Source organism: Vombatus ursinus, unplaced genomic scaffold, assembly GCF_900497805.2.
Source record: "Vombatus ursinus unplaced genomic scaffold, bare-nosed wombat genome assembly UNPS02014772.1, whole genome shotgun sequence".
In the NCBI taxonomy this organism is placed as follows: Eukaryota; Metazoa; Chordata; class Mammalia; order Diprotodontia; family Vombatidae; genus Vombatus; species Vombatus ursinus.
The window spans coordinates 9,775,088-9,795,006 of record NW_020954550.1 but is presented as its reverse complement, the minus strand read 5'-3'; the positions used below and the strand labels follow the sequence as shown (position 1 = coordinate 9,795,006).

Sequence of the window (19,919 nt, the reverse complement as noted above, 5' to 3'; positions counted from 1 at the left end):
AACTTGACATAAAAACTCATCTTTTCTTTTTCTTTTTGCTTTTTGGTGAGGCAATCAAGGTTAAGTGACTTGCCTAAGGTCACACAGCTAGTAAGTGTCAAACATCTGAGGTCAGATTTGAACTCAGGTCCTCCTGACTCCAAGGCCTGAACTTTAACCACTGTACCACTTAGCTGTCCCTAAAAACTCATCTTTTAATATCAGTGTTCTCCTGATGTTAATATTGATATATCATAGCAATGGACATCATTAAATAGATAATGCTTTAATGTTTGCAAAGTACTTTACAAATATTTTCTATTTGATCCTCATAATAACCTTGAGAGAGAGGTACTATTATTAGCCTCATTTTACAAATGAGTAAGCTGAGGTAGATAGAGGTTAAGTGACTCTTAACCAGGGTCACTCAGCTGGTAAATGTGTGAGGCAGGATTTGAACTCGGGTCTACCTTACTGCAGTTCCAGTGCTCCATCCACTGTGCCATCTCGCTATCTCTAGGATTTTGTCCTGAGTTCAAGTTTCAGCCTTAATTACAAAGAGTGGGGTAAGTAGTGATTAACATTATCATTTAACAATCTGCTTAATTCTCATCTAGATTTTACCTGCCCTCTTAAATTTCATTCCTGTGTCTTAAGATGCCTGCTGAACATCTTTATTTGACTATTCTTCTGTCACCTCAAATGCCAAATGTATAAACTAAACTGATCTTTCCTTTCAATCCAGGTTCCCCTATGGTCTATGGTCATTATTCCAGTCATTCATGCGGAGTAAAATAAAAATTTGTGAACCAGTTACCTAGATCATTTAACCATGGGATTTGATGAGATTGACCAGAAAGACAGAGAGAGAGAGAGAGAGAGAGAGAGAAAGTAAGAGTATGTGTGTAGAGAAGGAAGAGAAAAGATCCCAGGGGAGAACTTTGGGGAGCATCCATATTTAGAAAGCCAAATGGACCCCACAATGATTGATGACATCTAGGAAGTATTATAGTAATCATATCTGTGACATCTCATGCTAGGCCCTGAACTTCCTGGTGCCTTTAATATAACTGTTCCAAGATGGGCCTGACAGTGATCTGCCATTTGCTATTAAGTCAGCACATTTGCTATTAAGCAGAATATTACTGGCCCATTGGAGTGATGTGCAAGCAAAGTTTTTCCCTGATCTCCCAAATTACATAGTAACTCTTCAGAGCTAAATACCAGCTGAAATTTCTTTTTATCATCTCCAGGGCTTTGCATAGTGCCTTCCCCTTGGTAAGCACTAAATGAATGTTCATAGATGATATTTCAGTACATGGAACTCATGTTATATATCTGGTTTCCTTATCATTTTGAGAGCCTTCCCAAATATATAACATGGGAAACAAACATTAAAATAATCATTTGCACTTGTAGAAAACACTTCAGCGTAACACTGGTTGGAAGGGTGTGGCATCACTTAATATTTTTCTCTGCCAACAGTGGAAAGAAGCATGTTGGATTTTCCCCAGCATATCTCCTCTGACAAAGATGTGCGAGCAGCAAGCACAGATGCCGACAAAAGGCTTTCTCGTTTTGACATTGAGATGAGCATGAGAGAGGATGTGTTTCAGAGAATTGTTCATCTACAGGTAGATTTTTTTAATGAAAAAAACAAACAAACAAACAACAAAACACCTCACACCTCATGCATCAGTATAAGATATTTGAATCTGCCAAGAAATCTTATTTTCAGATGCTTGTGATAATGGACATAATTAGCTATATTTATATTGTTAATTAAATTCATTTCAAAGTGAGGACCAAAATTAAAACTGTGTCTTATATATGTATAACTATCAATGTAGGATCTTGTGGGATAAGTTTGTTTTTTCTTTTAATTCAAATCTTCTAAGCATAATATATATTTGTTAGATAGAACCCATTAAAACCTTGACAATGTCAGTCTCCTCTTAGTAAGTACATTGCATTTATAACTTTATAATGGTGACACAGTGTTGATGTTGAAAGCCAGAGTCATTCCTGTATATTGTCCTTACGTTTTGCAGGACTGGCAGGAGTTAAGGATAATGAATGTTCTAGGTGGGTCTGCCTTCAAAGATTTGTTGTTTTGCTTCCTAGCCTTTTTTTTTAAATTTGTCTTTGCTTTTAATATGTAATTCTGTAGTATTTCTATAGTCTGTCCAAGAAACAAAGGCTTTATAGCTCCAATTTTTTGTTCTTTTTGCATGTTTCTTTTGCAAGATCATTGGTATTATTTTGCTTCTTGTAACCATCTCGTGCTTAAAATTGATATAAAACATTTTGTATGAAAATGTTTTTCAAAATCAACCTACTTAAATTACTGAAATATTTTAGTTCTTGCTAAGACTTATGTGGTATTTGTTGTCCTGTGTCACGCAAGTATTTTTCATTCTTTTAAGTTCACAAGCAACCATGGTTTATGGTAGGTTACCCTTAGAACGGTGAAAATTAAACAAATGAAAATCTCATCACCATTGCTATTGGCCAAATTAATTCCTTCTTTTTCTCTTCTTGAACCCTGCCCCCGATCCCACCTCCTTAGAGATGAATTCTTTTTGACTAGGACTGTAGTCTTTCCTAATTTTCATTTTCTGTTTTATCCCATAATATTCCAAGTTCCTATTTGACTGTATTTAGAATACATACTGATGTATTTTAGAAGTGTTTTCCCTAGTGTTTTCTGATTTCCTGTGCTTAACCTGTTTTCATCCTTGTTTCCGAGTTTCGTTTTTTCTATTTAAAGTATACAGTGTTTCACAGGCTTCACATTTTATTTATTGCCCTTATGTTCCTTAGACTGAGATATTTGTTAATATTATCCGTGTATTGGTATTGGGGAAAACAGAGTTGTCATTTTAGATAACCTTGTGACTTCCTTTTTTTTTTTTAAATTTTAAACTTTTAAGGCCTGAACCTGTTAGCAAGGAAGGAATAAACAGAGGCCCTTTTAGTAAATTATTCTGAAGAGTACAGTGGTTATGGGGTCATAGATTTGAAGTTATGATTAGTCCAACTCCCTCATTTTACATGAGGAAATAGACTAAGAAAGGCCAACTGACCTGCTCCAAGTCACATGGGCAGTGTCAGAAGTGATATTTGACCCTAGGTCGTTGGGCTTCAAATTCAGTGCTTGTTATATACTACAATGGTCTGAAAAAAAAAAACAAAAACTCATCCCACAAATTGGTTCTTCTTTGGTGGGCTGATTTACTTCTGGCTTCATAGGAATAGATGAATTTAAAGTTGAGTCCCTGACCTAAATATCCCACATTTAGTTCATCATCTGGTGTCTTCGTGTTCCTTTGCACAAAGATCATTAAATAAAAACATCCAAGACTTACATGTTCTTTCTTACTGTCCTTATAGTCTGGCAACTGATAAGTAACCTGTGTGTTTACTTGATTACTTGTTTTGTTCATCAAATTCTCTCCATTTTAAAGGCTTTGTTTAACACACAGAAACTGCTTGAATTGTTTTGTTTAACTATAACAGTGTGAAATGATGAGCCCAGATTATCTAATAGATTTTAATATCCTTATATATTTTCTACATTCAGTCAAATCCAGTAAATATTTATTAAGTGCCTACTGTGTGCCAGGCACTGTGCCAAGTGCTGGGAATACAATTATTTAAAAGAAAGACAGTCACTGCCCTCAAGGAACTTATAATTCTAAAGAGAGAGATAACATACAAAGTTGGCAAGAAAGAGGGAATAGGGGATGCCAGGGAGCATCTTGTTGCATGGAGTTGAAACCTGGCAGGGCAGCAGATACAAAATGGAGTGAGCTAAAAGTCCAATGCCTGCCTTCTATAAAGGCAGGTATTGGAAGGAGTTTGGTTCTCTACCCTGCAATCAGAGGAGAGAGGAGGCTGAGGGAGGTGGTATCAATCAAGGTTTGAGTTAGCAGCTTGGTGGTGAGTTTAAACATGCTGAGCTTATCCTGGAAAGGGCATTTTCTTGTGTAGACTTGGAACCAGGGAAAGCAGCAGATGCAAAGGGAGTACTATCTCACCATAGCAGTGGTTAAGCTGCAGATTAGAAGGAGTTTCTAAAAATAGACACTTAAAAATGGATTATTCATATTTTTCCTGTAGTATTCTAAGTGAGACAGTAATAGTGAAAATTGTACAATAAAACCTAAAGTAAGTAAGACTAAGAGTAATTTACTATTTTATGGCATTCTCTTTCATCTTCTGAGATTATGATGAGGAGCTTGTGAATACTTCTGATGAAGTCTCAGGATATCACTAATGTCCATTGAAACCAATTGGCTAAATTTGATGCAAAGCTGTTTTAGGTCTTGCTGTACTTTGGATGTAAGTAACAGTTAGAAACACAGTTAAGGATTAATAAAACAAACCTGCTTTTAGCTCCCTTTACCAACACCTGGCTCCTCTGCTCAGTGGGGCAACTACCTTTGTTTATCTCACATTTATAGTACCTATCCACTTGCTTGTCCTATTTTCTTTGCCAGCTTATGAACTGCTGTAGAGCAGAAAGTAGGATTTAGGCTTCTTTGGATAACCCACAGCATTTTGCATACAGAAGGCACTCAATAAATAGTAAATGAATATGTTGAATGACAATACAGCTTTTAAAAAAAGATCTTTTCAGTTTTTTTCCCCAATGGATGTGCTGCTGGCTGAATTTTCTATCGGAATGATTCAACACTGTAACTGCAGTTTATTGAGACAAATTCTAGAATCCCATTCTTGAGAAATTTTTGAAAACCAGTTAGATTTTCCTTTCCTCTGTCTTGTGGGATTTAGGGATGCCCTCTCTTAGGATCACAAAGGTAGAGCTAGAAGGAACCTTAGAGGCCACCTTTTTTTATGTTACCGTCACTTTACAGATGAGGAAACTGAGACCAGGAGAAGTGTCTTGCCCAGAGTCACACATTCAGTAAACTTCAGAAGTAGGATTTGAACCCAGGTCCTCTGATTCCAGGCACAGTATTCTTTCTGGATTAGATGATTTTTAAGATTTTTTCTAGTCCTGTGATTATATACCAATGTTTGGGGAGCATTCACCTCCCAAACATTTATTATGAGCTTCTTTATCTGCGAGTTACTGCCCTAAGCTCTGCCTAACAAGATGAATACCACAATTAATGGTCCCAACTCTTAGAGAATAGTCTCATGGACAAGGAGAATAAGGCATTTACAAAATAAACATAATACCAAATAGAGTGTGAAAGGGCATGAGAGGCACTAAACAAAGTGCTATCATAGTTTATAGGAAGGAGGAAGGAGCACTTTTGTTTAGGGAAATAAAGTTTTTGAAACATGAAACTTGTATATTATTGAGAAATCTTGTTTGTTTTATTTTTGCTAGGCAATGGGGTTAAGTGACTTGCCCAGGGTCACATACCTAGTAAGTATCAAGTGTGTGAGGACAGATTTGAACTCAGTTCCTTCTGATTCCAGGGCCAGTGCTCTATCCACTGTGCCACCTAGCTGCCCCCGAGAAATATAAAATGTTATTGAAGATAAACTTTATCAGTGCCCTGGAAGTAATGTTTGCCCTCAAAGATGCTACAAGTAGAAACCTAGTAGTTGTTAATTTCCTTATGAAGTCCTCAATCAATCAATAAACATTTGCTAAGTACCTACTATGTGCCAGGCACTCAGTTAAATGCTGGTACAGAAAGAGGCAAAAGACAGTCCCTGTCCTGTTTTAAAATAAGAAACTAATCTGACACTAGTTCTTTAAAAAAAATTGTTGCCTTTTTGTTTATGTAACCTGATTTCTAAATTTATTCCTCCTCCCTCCCTATGACAAAGATTTTAAAAAGAAAAAAAAACCACAGTATAACTAAACACATCAAGTGAGACTGTGTAAATGAAATCTTCACCTATAGTCTCTTTCAAAGAAAAGAGAGATCTATTTTTTTTTCATTTAAATTCTGAGGATCATAATTATACTGTTTTGGTTTTTATTCTTTATATTTACATTGTTGTCATTGACTTCCTTTAAATCTCAACTAAAATCCCACCTTCTATAAGAAACCTTTCTCAACCCTTCATAATTTCAGTGCCTTCACTCAGTTAATTATCTCCTATTTATCCTGTATATACATTGTTTTGTATGTATTTGTTTGCATATTGTGTCCCCCATTAGATTGTAAGTTTGAAGGTGGGACTGTCTTTTGTCTCTTTTTGTATCCTTAAGCTTAGAGAGTACCTGGCAGTAGTAGGTACTTAATAAAATGTTTATTGATTGATCTTTTGTCTACTAGGAAATGGCTTTTGTTCTTATATGTTTGTATCAATATCCTCTATTTTAGCTATCAAATCTGTATCAAAGAAATCTGCTACAAAAATTTTTTTTCAGGTAACCATTTCCCTTATGATCCTAACTGCATTACTTTTTTATCTGCAAAATCTTTTTAATTTAATGTAATGGAAACTGTCCATTTTATCTTCTGTAATCATCTCTGTCCTTTTTTGGGGGTTGAGAACTCCTCCTGTATCCATACTTGTGAAAGGTATCTCTTCATTTTTCTTGAATTTTTTTTTTTATGAAGCCATTGTAGTCATTGCTGACAAGCCTGCTGCAAATGATCTTTGGTATGGTTACTTGGTTCCTGAATTTTTACCTTCTGGATATTTGCAATATTTTTTCTTTAACTTAGAAACTCTGGATTTTGGCCATGACATTCCCTGTGTTTCAAATTGTGATCTCTATCAGAAAGTAATCATTGGATTCTTTCTACTTTCAGTTTGTCCTCTGGATCTAATATATCTGGACTATTTTCTTTTATGATTTTTTTGGAAATATTATGTTCAGGGTTATTATTTGATCATGGTCTTTAAGGTGTCCAATGATTTTTATTTTTTCTTATCTAGTTTTCCAGGTCAGTTGTTTTTGATAGTAAATACTTTACATTCTGTTTAATTTTTTCCATCTTTTGACTTTATTCTAATGTTTTTTATTTTCTCATGGAGTCATTGAATTCCTTTTGATTGATTTTTTTAAAGTAATCCACTAGTTGGGTAAGGTTTTCTACCTTGTATTCTAAGCTATTTGTTCTCTTATCAATCTTTTTTCCTCCTGACCTCTCATTTCCTTTCTAATTTAATTTTTTTATCCTTTCCTTTTTTAGTTCCAGCTTAGAGTTCTTGTGGTGAAGTTTTGTTGTTTTTTTTTTATCCGAGATTCTATTGGAGTTGCTAGGGGATTGTTTTCTTCTTCCAGGTTTACTTTTTGTAAAATAGAATGGCTTCTCTTAATCCATAATGTTTCTTCATTGTGTTTGGTATTTCTGCTTTCTCATATTTTTAGCCTTTGTTATTTAATTAGTATTGTGTTTGGTGTTGTCCTTTCCACTGTTTGAATGCTATCTCCGTTGCTGCTACCACTGGTCTGAATGAAATGCCTGGGTGAAATGGAATTCGCCCTTGTCCTCTGCTTTGTTTTCTGGCTTCTGCCTCATTCTCTTGGTGGTCCACTGCAGGTTCAAGATTCAATGGGTCTTTCTTCTTCTCTTGGCATAATCCTTAATTGGGACCCAGTGGGATATTTGAGATTCTTCTGATATTAAACTTCCTGTACCATCCTTGTCTTCTTAACACTGGCTTTCAGGCACAAAGTTGTCCATCCACTGTTGTGACTCAAGTGCTCAGAAAAGTGTGTAGCCAGGCCCCATCTTCCTGTGCAGTGACCTAGGGGAGCTGATTCTATCCCCACTTCTGTTCAGGCTTCAGATGCCTAAATTAGTGCAGCTGTCTTCAAGTCCATTAGCAGGAGTTTGCTTTGACTCTCTTTTCCTCACCTCTGCTGCTTTCTGCCTGGGTAATTACAGATCAAGCTGGTTTTGCCTGTCTCAAGCCTTCTCCTGGCCTCCAAACCCTTCTGGCCATCTTTTTTGAACAAATCGTAGATTGGATAGAGGAGCTTACTTTGAGTCTTTTTAGATTTCTTTACTAATGATCTTTCTGGGGCTGTTTTCACATATTATGATTTCTTTGGGAGGGCTGGTCTTCTCTATGACTTTTTATGTCACCATCTTAAGCAGATGTGACCTTTAAAAAAAAGAAATCCTTAGAATTGCATGAATGATAGGTAACTTTTGAAATAAGAGATTTTTTTTTGTTTTATTTTCATATTAATCTGTCCCTCAAGTTTTGAAAACTATGTTGTTAGGGATTTAAAAGCTATACAAAAGAAAAGAACATGTAATTAAAATATTGATTTCATGCTCATATGATTATCAATATTCAAAAAAGAATGGGAGTTTGGGATGGGATAGGGAGTATATCACAAAATGGTTGTGTCATTAAAACAAAGGGCATCAATAAAGTTTATTATTATATAGAGAAAAAAACGTGGAGAAAGAAAGAATTTTCAAGACAAGAAGTTTGATTCTTAATTCATCTATTCTGTTAATTCTGAATTGGAGTCACCTTAGAAATAACTAAATGTAATATTTTTGTCTGAAATGAGTAAAATTGGTGATGTGAGCAACACTGTCGCAGAACTGAGACTGGAAAATGTTGGGACCAGATGGTTTCCATGAGGGTAGGGGGAGAGTGAAAGTGAGAAGCCTAGGAGGAGGTGCTCAGCTGCAAGCTCTGCTTCTCCAGAAATAGCCACTGGAAATCTAGGGCAGCTGGAAGGCTGGGATACATGCTGTGCAGATGTATCACCTCAGGCATATGGTTGCTAGGTATTGAGCTGGCCCTAAGTAAGGTCATGAAGAGAAGAACCTCTTTTTCTTCTCCTGTGTTTCCTTCCCAGGCACCTTGTGCCACCCAGTCCCCTTACCTCCCTTCTTGGGCCTCCTGAAGAGGTCACCCTTTCTGTATTCCTTCAACCCTTCTTAATCACTCTGTTTCCCATTGCAGGCAAATTTTCTCCCCCAACACATCTATTTTTGAGGGCAATTAGAGAAAATAAAAGATTTTAGATTATGATTTTTTTTAAATGATAAAATATTTAAGAAAAGCTTGGCGGAATGGTCAAGTGGCAAGAGTACAGGAATGAAGAGCAGCTTGGCCACTTAACTAGAAATGTTACATTGTAAAATTAATTTAATTTCTCTGGGCCTCAGTGGTAATTGAATGTTCCAGGGTAAGGAGGCCCGAGGCAATGGGGGTAATTCTAAGATGAGACTGAAGTAGAGGCATGATTTTGAAGTCTGAAAGTCAGCAACAGGGCCTGGAGGGGAAATGGTCTAAGTAGTTTATATATTTCAATTTTTCCCCCAAAATCTGGTTTTAGGAATAGTGGAGATGGTAAAGAGGGAAATGCCGATTTCTTCCTACTTCTAAAATTCTCAACTACCTTACATCTCTTCTAGGGAACAATATTTACATTTATGTGGCATTTAATTTGCATTCTTAGAGCTAATCATCCATATCTCCATAGGCTGGTAATTACTTTGAGTTCTTTCTTTAAATAATTAGACACTAAGGCTAGATTGGTCTTTTGTATGCTGGGAAAATCTAATAGCAGCAATCACATCCATTTTAAGATTGAGAATATTGCTAATTAGCTTCCATTCTTGTGTTGGGGTATATACAGCAATAAGTAATAATAATTAAAAAAATGTGTTATTGGAATACTGCAGACATACTTTGGAAGGATTAGAAGAATGTGGGTTAATCACCACAGTTGTCACTCAGGCAGCAGCCCTTGTTGAAGTATATTGTGTCATATAGTTATTTTAGAAGTTGAAAAGACCCAGCCAAAAAAAGAAAGAGGGAGTGATCTTATTCTAGGAGCTGTAAATGTGGATTCAGAAAATCCACAAGAATGAGAAACATTTTTAGGTTCCAGTCCTTCAGTGGTTTGTCCAGAAGCAAAATAAGATCCTAGAATCAGAAATATAGGACAAAGGAAAAGGGAATCTCTGGATAAGAAATAAAATGCATTGTTGATGTGGCATTGAATTTGTATTCTTAGGTTTAATCATTTTACCCTCAAGGGCTATGGGTACTTTCTTTAAGTAATTAAGGACCAAAATTCCCAGCAACCAAAGCACTCTTGTTCATTTGTTTCAGTCACATCTGACTCTTTGTAACCCCTTTTGGGATTTTCTTGGCAAAGATACTTGAATGGTTTTCCATTTCCTTCTTCATTTTATAGATGAAGAGACTGAGGCAAACGGGGTTAAGTGACTTGCCCAGGGTCACACAGCTAGTAAGTGTTTGAAGTCAGATTTGAACCCAGGTCTTCCTGATTCCTGGCTGGGAGCTCCATCCACTGCACCACCTTGCTGCCTGTAACCATAGCACTGTTACTCACCATAAAAGTTCAATTCAAGTGGAGGGAATTTATAGAAAACCAGACAAAATGCCTTGCAACCAAGACATGAAGTGTCTTGTTTGTGGACCAGCCAGGAGGCTAGTGTCATTGAATCAAAGCATATATGGGGTGGTGTGGGGATGGGGAGTGGGGGAGGGGGGTGGGCAGGTAATGTGTAAGAAGACTGGAAAGATGGCAGGGAGATAGGTTATAAAGGGCTTTGAATGCCAAACAGAGCATTTTGTATTTGATCCTGGAGGCAATAGGAAGCCACTGGAGTTTATTGAGTGTGGGGAGGGAGTATGTGTCGGGGGGAGGGGGTGACATAGTCAGACCTGCATTTTAGGGAAAATCACTTTAGTGGCTAAATGGATGATAGATTGGAATGGGGAAAAACTTGAAGCAGGCAGATCCACCAACAGGTTATTGTAATAGGTAATGAGGTCCTGCGCCAGAGTGGTGGCAATGTCCAATGAGAGCCGGGAGCATATAATAGAGATGTTGCAGAGGTGACATCAACAGGACTTGGCAACAGCTTGGATGTGGGGGATGAGAGAGTATGAGGAGCTGATTGTAAGCCTGACGGACTGGGATGATGGTGTTACCTTCTATAGTAATAAGTAAGATAGGAAGGGAGAAAGGTTTAAGGGGAAAGATAATGAGTTCTGTTTTGGACATGCTTAGTTTAAGATGACTATTGGACATACACTTTGAGATGTCTCTGAAAGGCAGGTGGATATTCGAGATTGAAGGTCAACATAAAGTTTTGGGCAGGATAGTATTTAAATCCACAGGAGCTGATGAGTTCGCCAAGTGAAGTAGTATGGAGGGAGGAGAGGGGCCCAGGACAGAATGATGAGGGACACCTATGGTTATGAGGATCCAGTAGAGAAGACAGAGAAGGAACAGTTCAATAGTTAGAGGAGAACCAGCAGGGACAGGTGTCCTGCAAACCTAGAGAGAAGAGAGTATCAAGGAGAGTGAGCAAAGGTATCAAAGGCTACGGAGAGGCCAAGGATAATGAGGATAAAGAAAAGGCCGTTAGATTTGGCAATTGAGACATCATTGGTAACTCTAGAGGGAGTAGTTTTGCTGGAATGATAAGGTCAGAAACCGGATTATAAGGGATTAAGTAATGAGTGAGAGGAAAGTGAAGGCGCCTATCGTATGTGGCCTTTTCAAGGTGTTTAGCCACCAAGGGCAGAAGAGGTAAAGGACAATAACGGGTTTAGGAAGGATCAGGTGAGGATTTTTTCAGGATGAAAAAGATGTGGGCATGTTTGTACATGGTCAATGAGCCAGCAGACAGGGATAGATTGAAAATAAATTATAGGGAAAAAAAGAAAATAAATGATAGAGTAGGGATGACAAAGGGGTTCGTCTGTTAGAGTTGACAGAAGGGGATGGGATTGCTTGGTCAGGTAGAAGGTCTAGCCTTGGTAAGAAGTAAGGTCATTTCATCATGTGAAACAGGGGTAAAGGAGAAAGTGACAAAAGAGTAATGAGGAGATAAGGAAGAGGAGAGAAGAGGGATCTCATGGTGAATGGCCTCAATTTTTTATGTCAATTATGAGACAAAGATCTCAACTGAGAGGGTGGAAAAAGGGTGAACCATGGGAAGTTTGAGGAGGGATGAAAGTGTGTGGAAAAGCCACCGTGGAAAGCAAGATAGTGAGCTGATCAGGGAGGTTTAGTACGATTGTCTATCATCAGTGAGAGCCCCGTTGAGGTTATGTATCATAAATTTGTAGTGGACCCAGTTAAAATGGTTGTGTGATTTTCTCCACCTTAATTCAGCAGCACGTGTGGAGGAGTAAGGGCAGCAAATGGTGGGAGTGATCCAAAGCAGAGACTTGGCAGGGTGTAATTAGTGACATGATAAGGGGACTAGGATTTCAACAGAGGACAGTGCAGAGTTGAATTGGTTTACCAAGGGGTCAATATTGGGAAAATAGGAGAGAATGGCTAGTACAGAGGTTTTAGGAGAGAATTGAGGGTTCAAAGGCTTGGAAGTCAGAGGGGGATGCAGAGTGAGGTTTTATAAGGTAAAGCAAGAGAAATGAAAAGCCCAGAGGTTATGATTGAATGAGTGTATTTCAGAATTCTTAAACATGGAGGCTGTACATTTGTGAATAATGGCAAGATCAAGGGTATAATCATCTTTGTGTGTGGCTGAAATGGAATATAGTTCATGGGAAGTCACTAGATTGAGGAACTGAGTGGTGAAGGTATTTGAGGGAGAGCCAACATGTTGAAGTTTCCTAGTATGAGGGCAGGAGTTGAGGAGGAGGGAAAAATTGTGAATCATGTACCAAACTGACAGGAAGGAAAAAGAGTGACCTGAGAGACTGTAGATAACAACTACTAGACTTTTAATTGGGTGGTAGATATGAATAGCATGAACCTCAAAGAAAGAGTGATGGAGATAGGAGGAGAACCTGGAAGTAGCTATGAGAAACAAGGAGTATTTCAACTCCCTTGCCTTGACCAGTAAGCCTAGGAGAATGAGTGAAGGTACAGCCAGTACTGGAAAGGGTTGCCAGGAATGCTGTGTCATTGGGGAAGGGGGTGGGTGGGGAGTGAGGGGGTGGAGAAGAGTTTCAGTAATAGCTAGTATATGGAAGGAGTGGGAGAGGAAAAGATTAAGGATGAAGATAAGTTTGTTTTGTATGGAACAGACATTCCAGAGGGCACAGTGGAAGGGTTGGGTGATGTTTGGTTGGAATTTTGAGCTGAGAGGGTTAAGGGGGATGAGAATGAGGAAGATAAGATAGCATATGTATATTTATATACAGATCCTATCAAGCTAAAAAGACTTCCATTATAGGCCTGGTGATAGACTGGGTGTTTGTCACTTGATGACCAACCTGCTAAAGGTCAAATAACCTCATGACTAGGTTGCCTACAGGACAATGATGAATTTTTTTCAGCCATACCAACTACTGCAGGTCATCCAAAAAGTTATAGAGGGATGAGTCCATTTTGCTTCAGGTGAGGGAATGGGTGCCCACACCCTTGAAGCCAGGATACTTGGGTCAGTCTATCACTCAACTAGTTTCCATTAAACTCTTACTATGTACCAGACACTGTACTAGGCCTGTAAGTAATGAAGTATAAATAGGGGTATCTACACAAATACATACATGCAAATGTGTGTGTATAAAAGCCCCTGACAGTCAGAGGAAATTACAAAAAACCTGAATGTTACCCCTGCAAGTATCAATGTGAGATTTTCCATTGAGAAAATTAATAATAATGTATGCCACTACCAACTTCCTGTCAAAGAAGAGGTTCTTAATTCAAAAGGCCAGGAGGTGAGAGCAGCACAGAGTCTGTTGTTCACCTCCTTGAAAAGCAAGTGAGAAGGTGGAATGAGCTCTTTCTTTTCCTCCTAAGCAGGAAAGCATCCCTCAGATGCTTCCACTTTTGTTGTTGTTTTTCAGTCATTTCAGTCATGTCTGACTCTCTGTGATCCCATTTGGGGTTTTCTTGGCAAAGATACTGCAGTGGTTTGCCATTTCCTTCTCCAGCTCATTCTGTAGATGAGGAACTGAGGCAAACAGGACAACAACAATGCATGTAATTAATTGAGCCAAGTTGTTGTTTTTTTTTTAGTGTGGTTTTGTCTTAAAATAATACTTTTTTAAAAATTTGGCTCAAATTAATTCATCTAGTTTTAATTAGGGCTTAATTCAGATCCAATTTTCTCAACATATGTATCCTTGCTTTCTGTATCTATCTGTCAGTGTAATAGTTTGGATTAGGTCATGATGTAGTTGAGTGTTAAACTATTATTAGAAAACTGAGCTCCTAGTCAGTTGACTGTCCTGTGCTTGGTCCCCAAGGCTCATTCCCTATACAACAAGGCTAACTTAGTCTCCAAGCACACATAGCCTTATCATTCTGGCAAAGGGAAACAACTCTTCACTATCCCCAGTGAGGCTAGTACCAGAGAAAACTACGAGCAAAGCACTGTCACAGGGGGTTCTAGGGTTCAACGTAAATTAACTTTCAGGCAGATGTTGGGGAACAAAGTAAAATTTGCTCTTTTGTTTTGTTTTGTTTTTTGATAAACAATACATAGTCAACCCACTGCATTTTCATTGCTACAGCAAAATTTAGGGAATCCCAGAATTATCACTAACCTATATCAAAGGTCAACATGGACAAGGGAAAACAATCTACTGTTGATCAGAATCCAGAGTTAAATATGATCCCTGGCTTTTTAAAAATTGCATTGACTGACAAGGTATAAAACCCAAGGGAAGGAAATTAATTTCAAACTTTTCTTTGACCCGAGATATCTGAAAGTTGGGAGGTCACTAAGTACCAGCTAACAAGTTTCAGCTATTAGCTCTCAAGCCTATAGAGAAGGACTTAGAGCTGCTGACTCCCTCTGGGTTTTGCCCTCCCCTTCCTCTCAGTGACCACACATTTGCCATTTTATCCCAGAAGGGCAGGGTGACCTTCTCCTTGGCTACCTGCTTTTCTGTCACACAGCGTGTTGCCATGAAGCTATTGAAGATGTTTTCCATTCTCCTCAGGGGCATATCATTCTTTTAAGTGAACATTGCTCATGTTTCTGCATGTAGACCTGTGTTAACTACCCAACTTTATACCTTTTTATGTGATGCTGACTCATTTTCCCCAGATATTTCTGTATTCACTGTTTGCTGTATGCCCTTGCTCTCAATTGTGATGTGACAAGTAGGACATTTATTAAAGTTTTACAACACTTTCTCTAGCTTTTGGTCCAGATGTCCTTGGATGGTATGTTGGCAGTGTCTGACTACCATCCATTTGTGTATTATATTCCCACACTTTCTATTCCTACCACCTAAGCAAACCAACATGACTGATGTGAAATGACAGAAAATGAAATCCAGATGATTTGTGAGGAAGAATGTGGCCCAAGAAAAAAAAATATTCCACAACAAGAAGGGAATGCTCTAAGACAGTCCAAGAATGTATGAGAGTTCTTCTACTATCCATGTGTAGCGGGCATTCCCTCTGCATTTGAATGAAAGACAAGGAAATTCTGGGTGGCTTCCTCTGTCCTAGGAAAACACTCTGGCATGGTGAACTTTCAAATTAGGTTTTCAGATGTGACCTGCTCCTAGTTATTTACATGTTACATAGTCCAGTAGAGCTAATGAACAGATTTACCCAGACTTCACAAAAAAAGGTATAATGTACCACTATAACCTTGTGTAAGAAATGGTTTATCTCATGCTTTAATTTCAGGAAACCTGTGATCTTGAAACAATAAAGCCTGAAGCCAAGCGGTACTTAGAAAAGTCCATTAAAATGGGAAAGAGAAATGGCCTTCATCTTCCAGAAGAAGTACAAAATGTGAGTTTGGTTTTCTCTTCCTTCTACCACATTGGGGAAGCAAGGGCATGTTCAGATTGTTTGGGGATTCTAGACGCTAGGCCATCTGTTCACTAAGGTCCTTATTTGAAACTATAGGACTATACACTCACTTTCTTGCTTTCTCTTTTGGGAAGTCTTATTGAATTTAAGGTCATTAACATATAATTGTGACTTAATTTGTTGCTATTAGGTAATTATCCTCCATTTTTCCACCTCCCCATCAAGATTCTATCCCCAAGGCAGGGATCATAACTTATTCTTCTGTATTTTTTTCCCCTCTAACCCTCTCCTCCCAATGATAATTCACTGAGTCATTAAATGAGGCTACTTTGTAATGGATAACATCTTAAATGTCTATCTGTCTATCTATCTACATACATATATGTGTGTGTGTGTTCTGTGTATGTGTGTGGAGGAAGAGAGAGAAAGAGAGAGAGTCCTAGAAGAAACTCTGCCCCTTCCAGGAGGGGGAGATTAGCTTCTGAGCATTGGTTCCCAAGCTTTTTCACTGTGTTGTCCCTATATTTTAACTCTTATATTCCTTCATTCATCAAAATATTTATTAACTACCTCCTATTGGCAAAATCCTGTGAAAGATTCATACAGATTTAAGATGTGGCCTCTGGCCTCATGAAGCTTATAGTCTAGCAGGGAGATTGATAAGATAACACTCTTAAGGGCAGAAGAGATACAAATCTGCAGAGGAACATTGATGCCAGTTTAGACTTTATATGATAGGCAATAGGGAGCTGTCAAAGTATTCTGAGTAGAGGAATTACCTCATCAGTTTTGTATATGAGATAGATTAATCTGGCAGCAGGGCTCAGGATGAATTGGAGAAGGAGGGAGGAAGAGAATGAGCATTTAAGTGCCTACCTTGTGCCAAGTACTTTACAAATATTATCTCACTTGATTCCTGCAATAACCCTGTGAGGTAGATGCTATTATTATTCCTATTTGACAGATGAGGAAATTAAGGTAGACAGATTTGCCTAGGGTCACACAGCTGCTAAGTGTCTAAGGTCAGATTTGAACTCAGATTTTCCTGACTCTGGGCCTTGTGCTCTGTCCACTAAAGGAAGAAATTGGTAGTGAGCTGACTACTTAGGAGGAGGATGCAATAAAGAACAGAGGTACTACTGAAGCCTGGTGGCCTTCCACTAGTGGCAGTAGAAATAAAGAAAAGGGAACAGAGGGAAGAGATATTGTGGAGAATGAATCAATATAACTTGCATGGTAACCATTTGGGTGGAGGGATACAGGGAGATTAAATTGTTAAGATGATATCAGGGTGTCAGTCATGTGTGATTGGGTGCTGTTGATGCCATTGACCTAAATGTGGAAGTTAAAGAAGGCACCAAAACAAGTATAAAGTCTAGTGGGTTTTGAAAGGGTTCTTACAGCAATCAAACAGACTAGGCATTGGGAAGAGTAAGGAAGAATCCTGGATCTGGTGTGCAGGTATAGGATTGCTGCTGTGATTCATGTTGTTGGGGTGGGGAGCAGGAGCAAAGACCTAGGATTGGGCAGGTATTTGAATTTCAAACTCTCCAAAGGAAGAAAGAGTTATTGCAAGCCAAACTTTGACAGGGTAACCCAGGGGATTTGAGCCTTCCTGGTCAACAGGTCAAAGAAGGTTACTGAGGTCCTTGCACATGAATTTGGAATTAAGTCATGAAATAAGCCTCCACAACTCCCCCCTCTGCTAGAGTTTCTTAGACAGATTTAGATTTTGAGGAGGGGGGTCAGAAAGAACCTGGGTGTCTCCTTGTCCTCCCTTCCTCTTAGATCCCAACTAGAGAAGTGCTGAAGATAAGCAAGCTATAGCACACCTTTCTGATCCTAGTAATTAATTTCCTAGACCTGCAGGTTAGTTTTGCCTTCACGCACTTCTTTCCAGGGAAAGAAGCCCAATCAGTGAATCTCAGTTTTCTTCTTAGCAGAAAAAAACAGAAATTCAAATTAAAAAAAAAGTCAAAGCCAATTGAAACAAGTTTTGGTAACTATCATTCATCAGTCATGCTGAGGATGGTGAGTTTACAGAAAAATGGATATATGCTAGTCCATTTATTTTTAGTAGAACTTATAAGAAGCTTCCTTCTCTGACTTGGCCCTGCTCCTTACTAGACTCCTAGACTCTCACAAGTGCTAATATTTGCCTGCTCATTCTCAAAATCTGATTAATTTCTTTAAGTTTGGTTATCAGACACAAAGGGAGAAAGTGGCCAGTGAGGAATCAGAATCTTTTTTTTTTTTGCCTGTGCCTTTGTTGCCTCCCAGCTGGCCTTGCTAAGACCTTAAATCATTCTTGTCCATAAAAGTTACTCCAAAAATTAGGAACCAAAAAACCAGTCCTCTAGTGCAAAGATGTGAAACCCATGGCATGCAGTACAGCCTGAACTAGATTAACATGTAATTGGGAAATGTTTTAAAACCATAAACAAAAATACAATACAACATAGATAATGTTGATTTGTGGTATTCTGAGTCAGGATGAGGCCAAGAGGGGTCCTTTACCTTTTGAATTTCACAGCTCTGGCCTGGTCGTCCTTTGCCTCATTACTCCAAATGTCGACTCCTAGTGGCAGCTAGTGGCACAGTAGATGGAGGGCAGTTGCAAGACACAGTGGATAGAGTGCTAGGCCTAGAGTCAGGAAGATTCATCTTCTTGAGTTCAAATCTGGCCTCAGACACTTACTAGCCTTATGACCTTGGGCAAGTCTCTTAACCTGGTTTACCTCAGTTCTTCCTGTGTAAAATGAGCTAGAGAAGGAAATGACAAACCACTGCAATATTTTTGCCAATGAAACAGCAAAATTGAAGTCACAAAGAATCAGACATGACTGAAAAACTACTGAACAACCAGACCAGAGTTCAAATCCAGACCCTTACGAGTTGTGTGACTCTGAGCAAGTCACTTGACCTCCCTCTATCAGTTTCAGTTCCCATATCGTAAAATGAGGAAAATAATAGCACCTCTACCTCTCAGGGTTGTGAGGATCAAATGAAATAACACATACAGGGCTTTGCAAATCTTAAAGTGAGAAATAAATGCTAACTAGTTAGCTTCTACACTTGGTGTTGGTTACTGTATTGAAAATTCGTACTGGAGGATACAAAATACTAGCTTCTGGAGCTTTCAAATGTGTCATATGCTAAATCACTCAGCTTTTGCCCTACTGACAGTTTTCATTTGTTATTTCCCAATTCATGGTACATTTTTAACATCCTCGGAATTGCCATTGGCACTGCTGCCATCTTTTTAAAGAAACTACAAATACTTCTTGAGTAAGGGTTCCTTTTGTTGCTTATAAATCTTAATTTTTCAGGTACAGGGTCCAGACTTCCTTCTCCCTTACCCTTCTTTTCTTTTGTTCATCTCTCTCCAAACTTTGGGGACCAACAACCAATTTTCTGCAAGACAAAAATATCAAACGTGCCAGTGGATTTAAATTAATTTAACTTTAAATTTAAAATTAAATTTAAATTTCTTATATATGGGGGAAAAAAGGAACATTTTGGGGGAAAGTTGGGGTCCAGACCTGTGATTTCATTAGTGTGAGTAACTGATCGTATAGAAAGTTCCCCCACCACTGATGCAGATGTGTGCATATACACATAAATACAGATCTGTTATTTTATTCATATGTGTGTTTATGTGTATATATGTATGTGTGAATATATGTATATACACATATACATGGAAGAATGGTAAAGGATCTGTTATACGTCACTAAGAAAGCATTTTGTGTAAGTTGGGTATTAAAACTATTCTTTTTTTATACTTAACATTTATTTTTACTGAAAATAAATTAAAATTAAAGTGTTTTAAATAAATTTAAAAATAAAAATTTGAATAAATTTTAAAAATATATTAAAAGTTTATTCTGACTTTTCACTCTTATTAATCTTTATCCTCAATCCAGGAAATCAAAGCAATGAAGAAAAGAATGAGTGAATTATGTATAGACTTCAATAAAAACCTCAATGAAGATAATACCTTTCTTACATTTTCTAAGGAAGAACTTGGTAAATATTGATATTTCATAGATTAAATGACTATATGGTATTGTGGTATAAATTAAATGGTATATGATCATATGGGCAAGTTCTTCACCTCACTGTGTCTCAGTTTACTTTATTTTCCATATTGAAATTAAAAAGTAAGGGATGAGAGAACCCTTAAGAAGTCATTCATTGCAATCTTGAAAGACTTCAGAATTCTGATCATTGCAGTGATCAACACTAATTCCAAAAGACCAATGGTAAAACGTGGTTCCTACCTCTTGAC

General features: G+C 38.0%; 1 protein-coding gene across 2 annotated transcripts in view; it reads left to right on the top strand.

Moving 5' to 3' along the window:
- Positions 1-19,919, top strand: part of NLN (neurolysin) — a 118,904-nt gene that overhangs the window by 41,823 nt on the left and 57,162 nt on the right. Inside the window, exons 3-5 of one of the 2 annotated variants that reach the window (XM_027863553.1) lie at positions 1,465-1,613; positions 15,500-15,607; positions 19,555-19,657. In XM_027863553.1, the coding sequence (XP_027719354.1) occupies positions 1,465-1,613; positions 15,500-15,607; positions 19,555-19,657 (360 nt within the window). The remainder of the gene's footprint in view (positions 1-1,464; positions 1,614-15,499; positions 15,608-19,554; positions 19,658-19,919) is intronic. The other variant, XM_027863554.1, reaches the window with a different exon arrangement.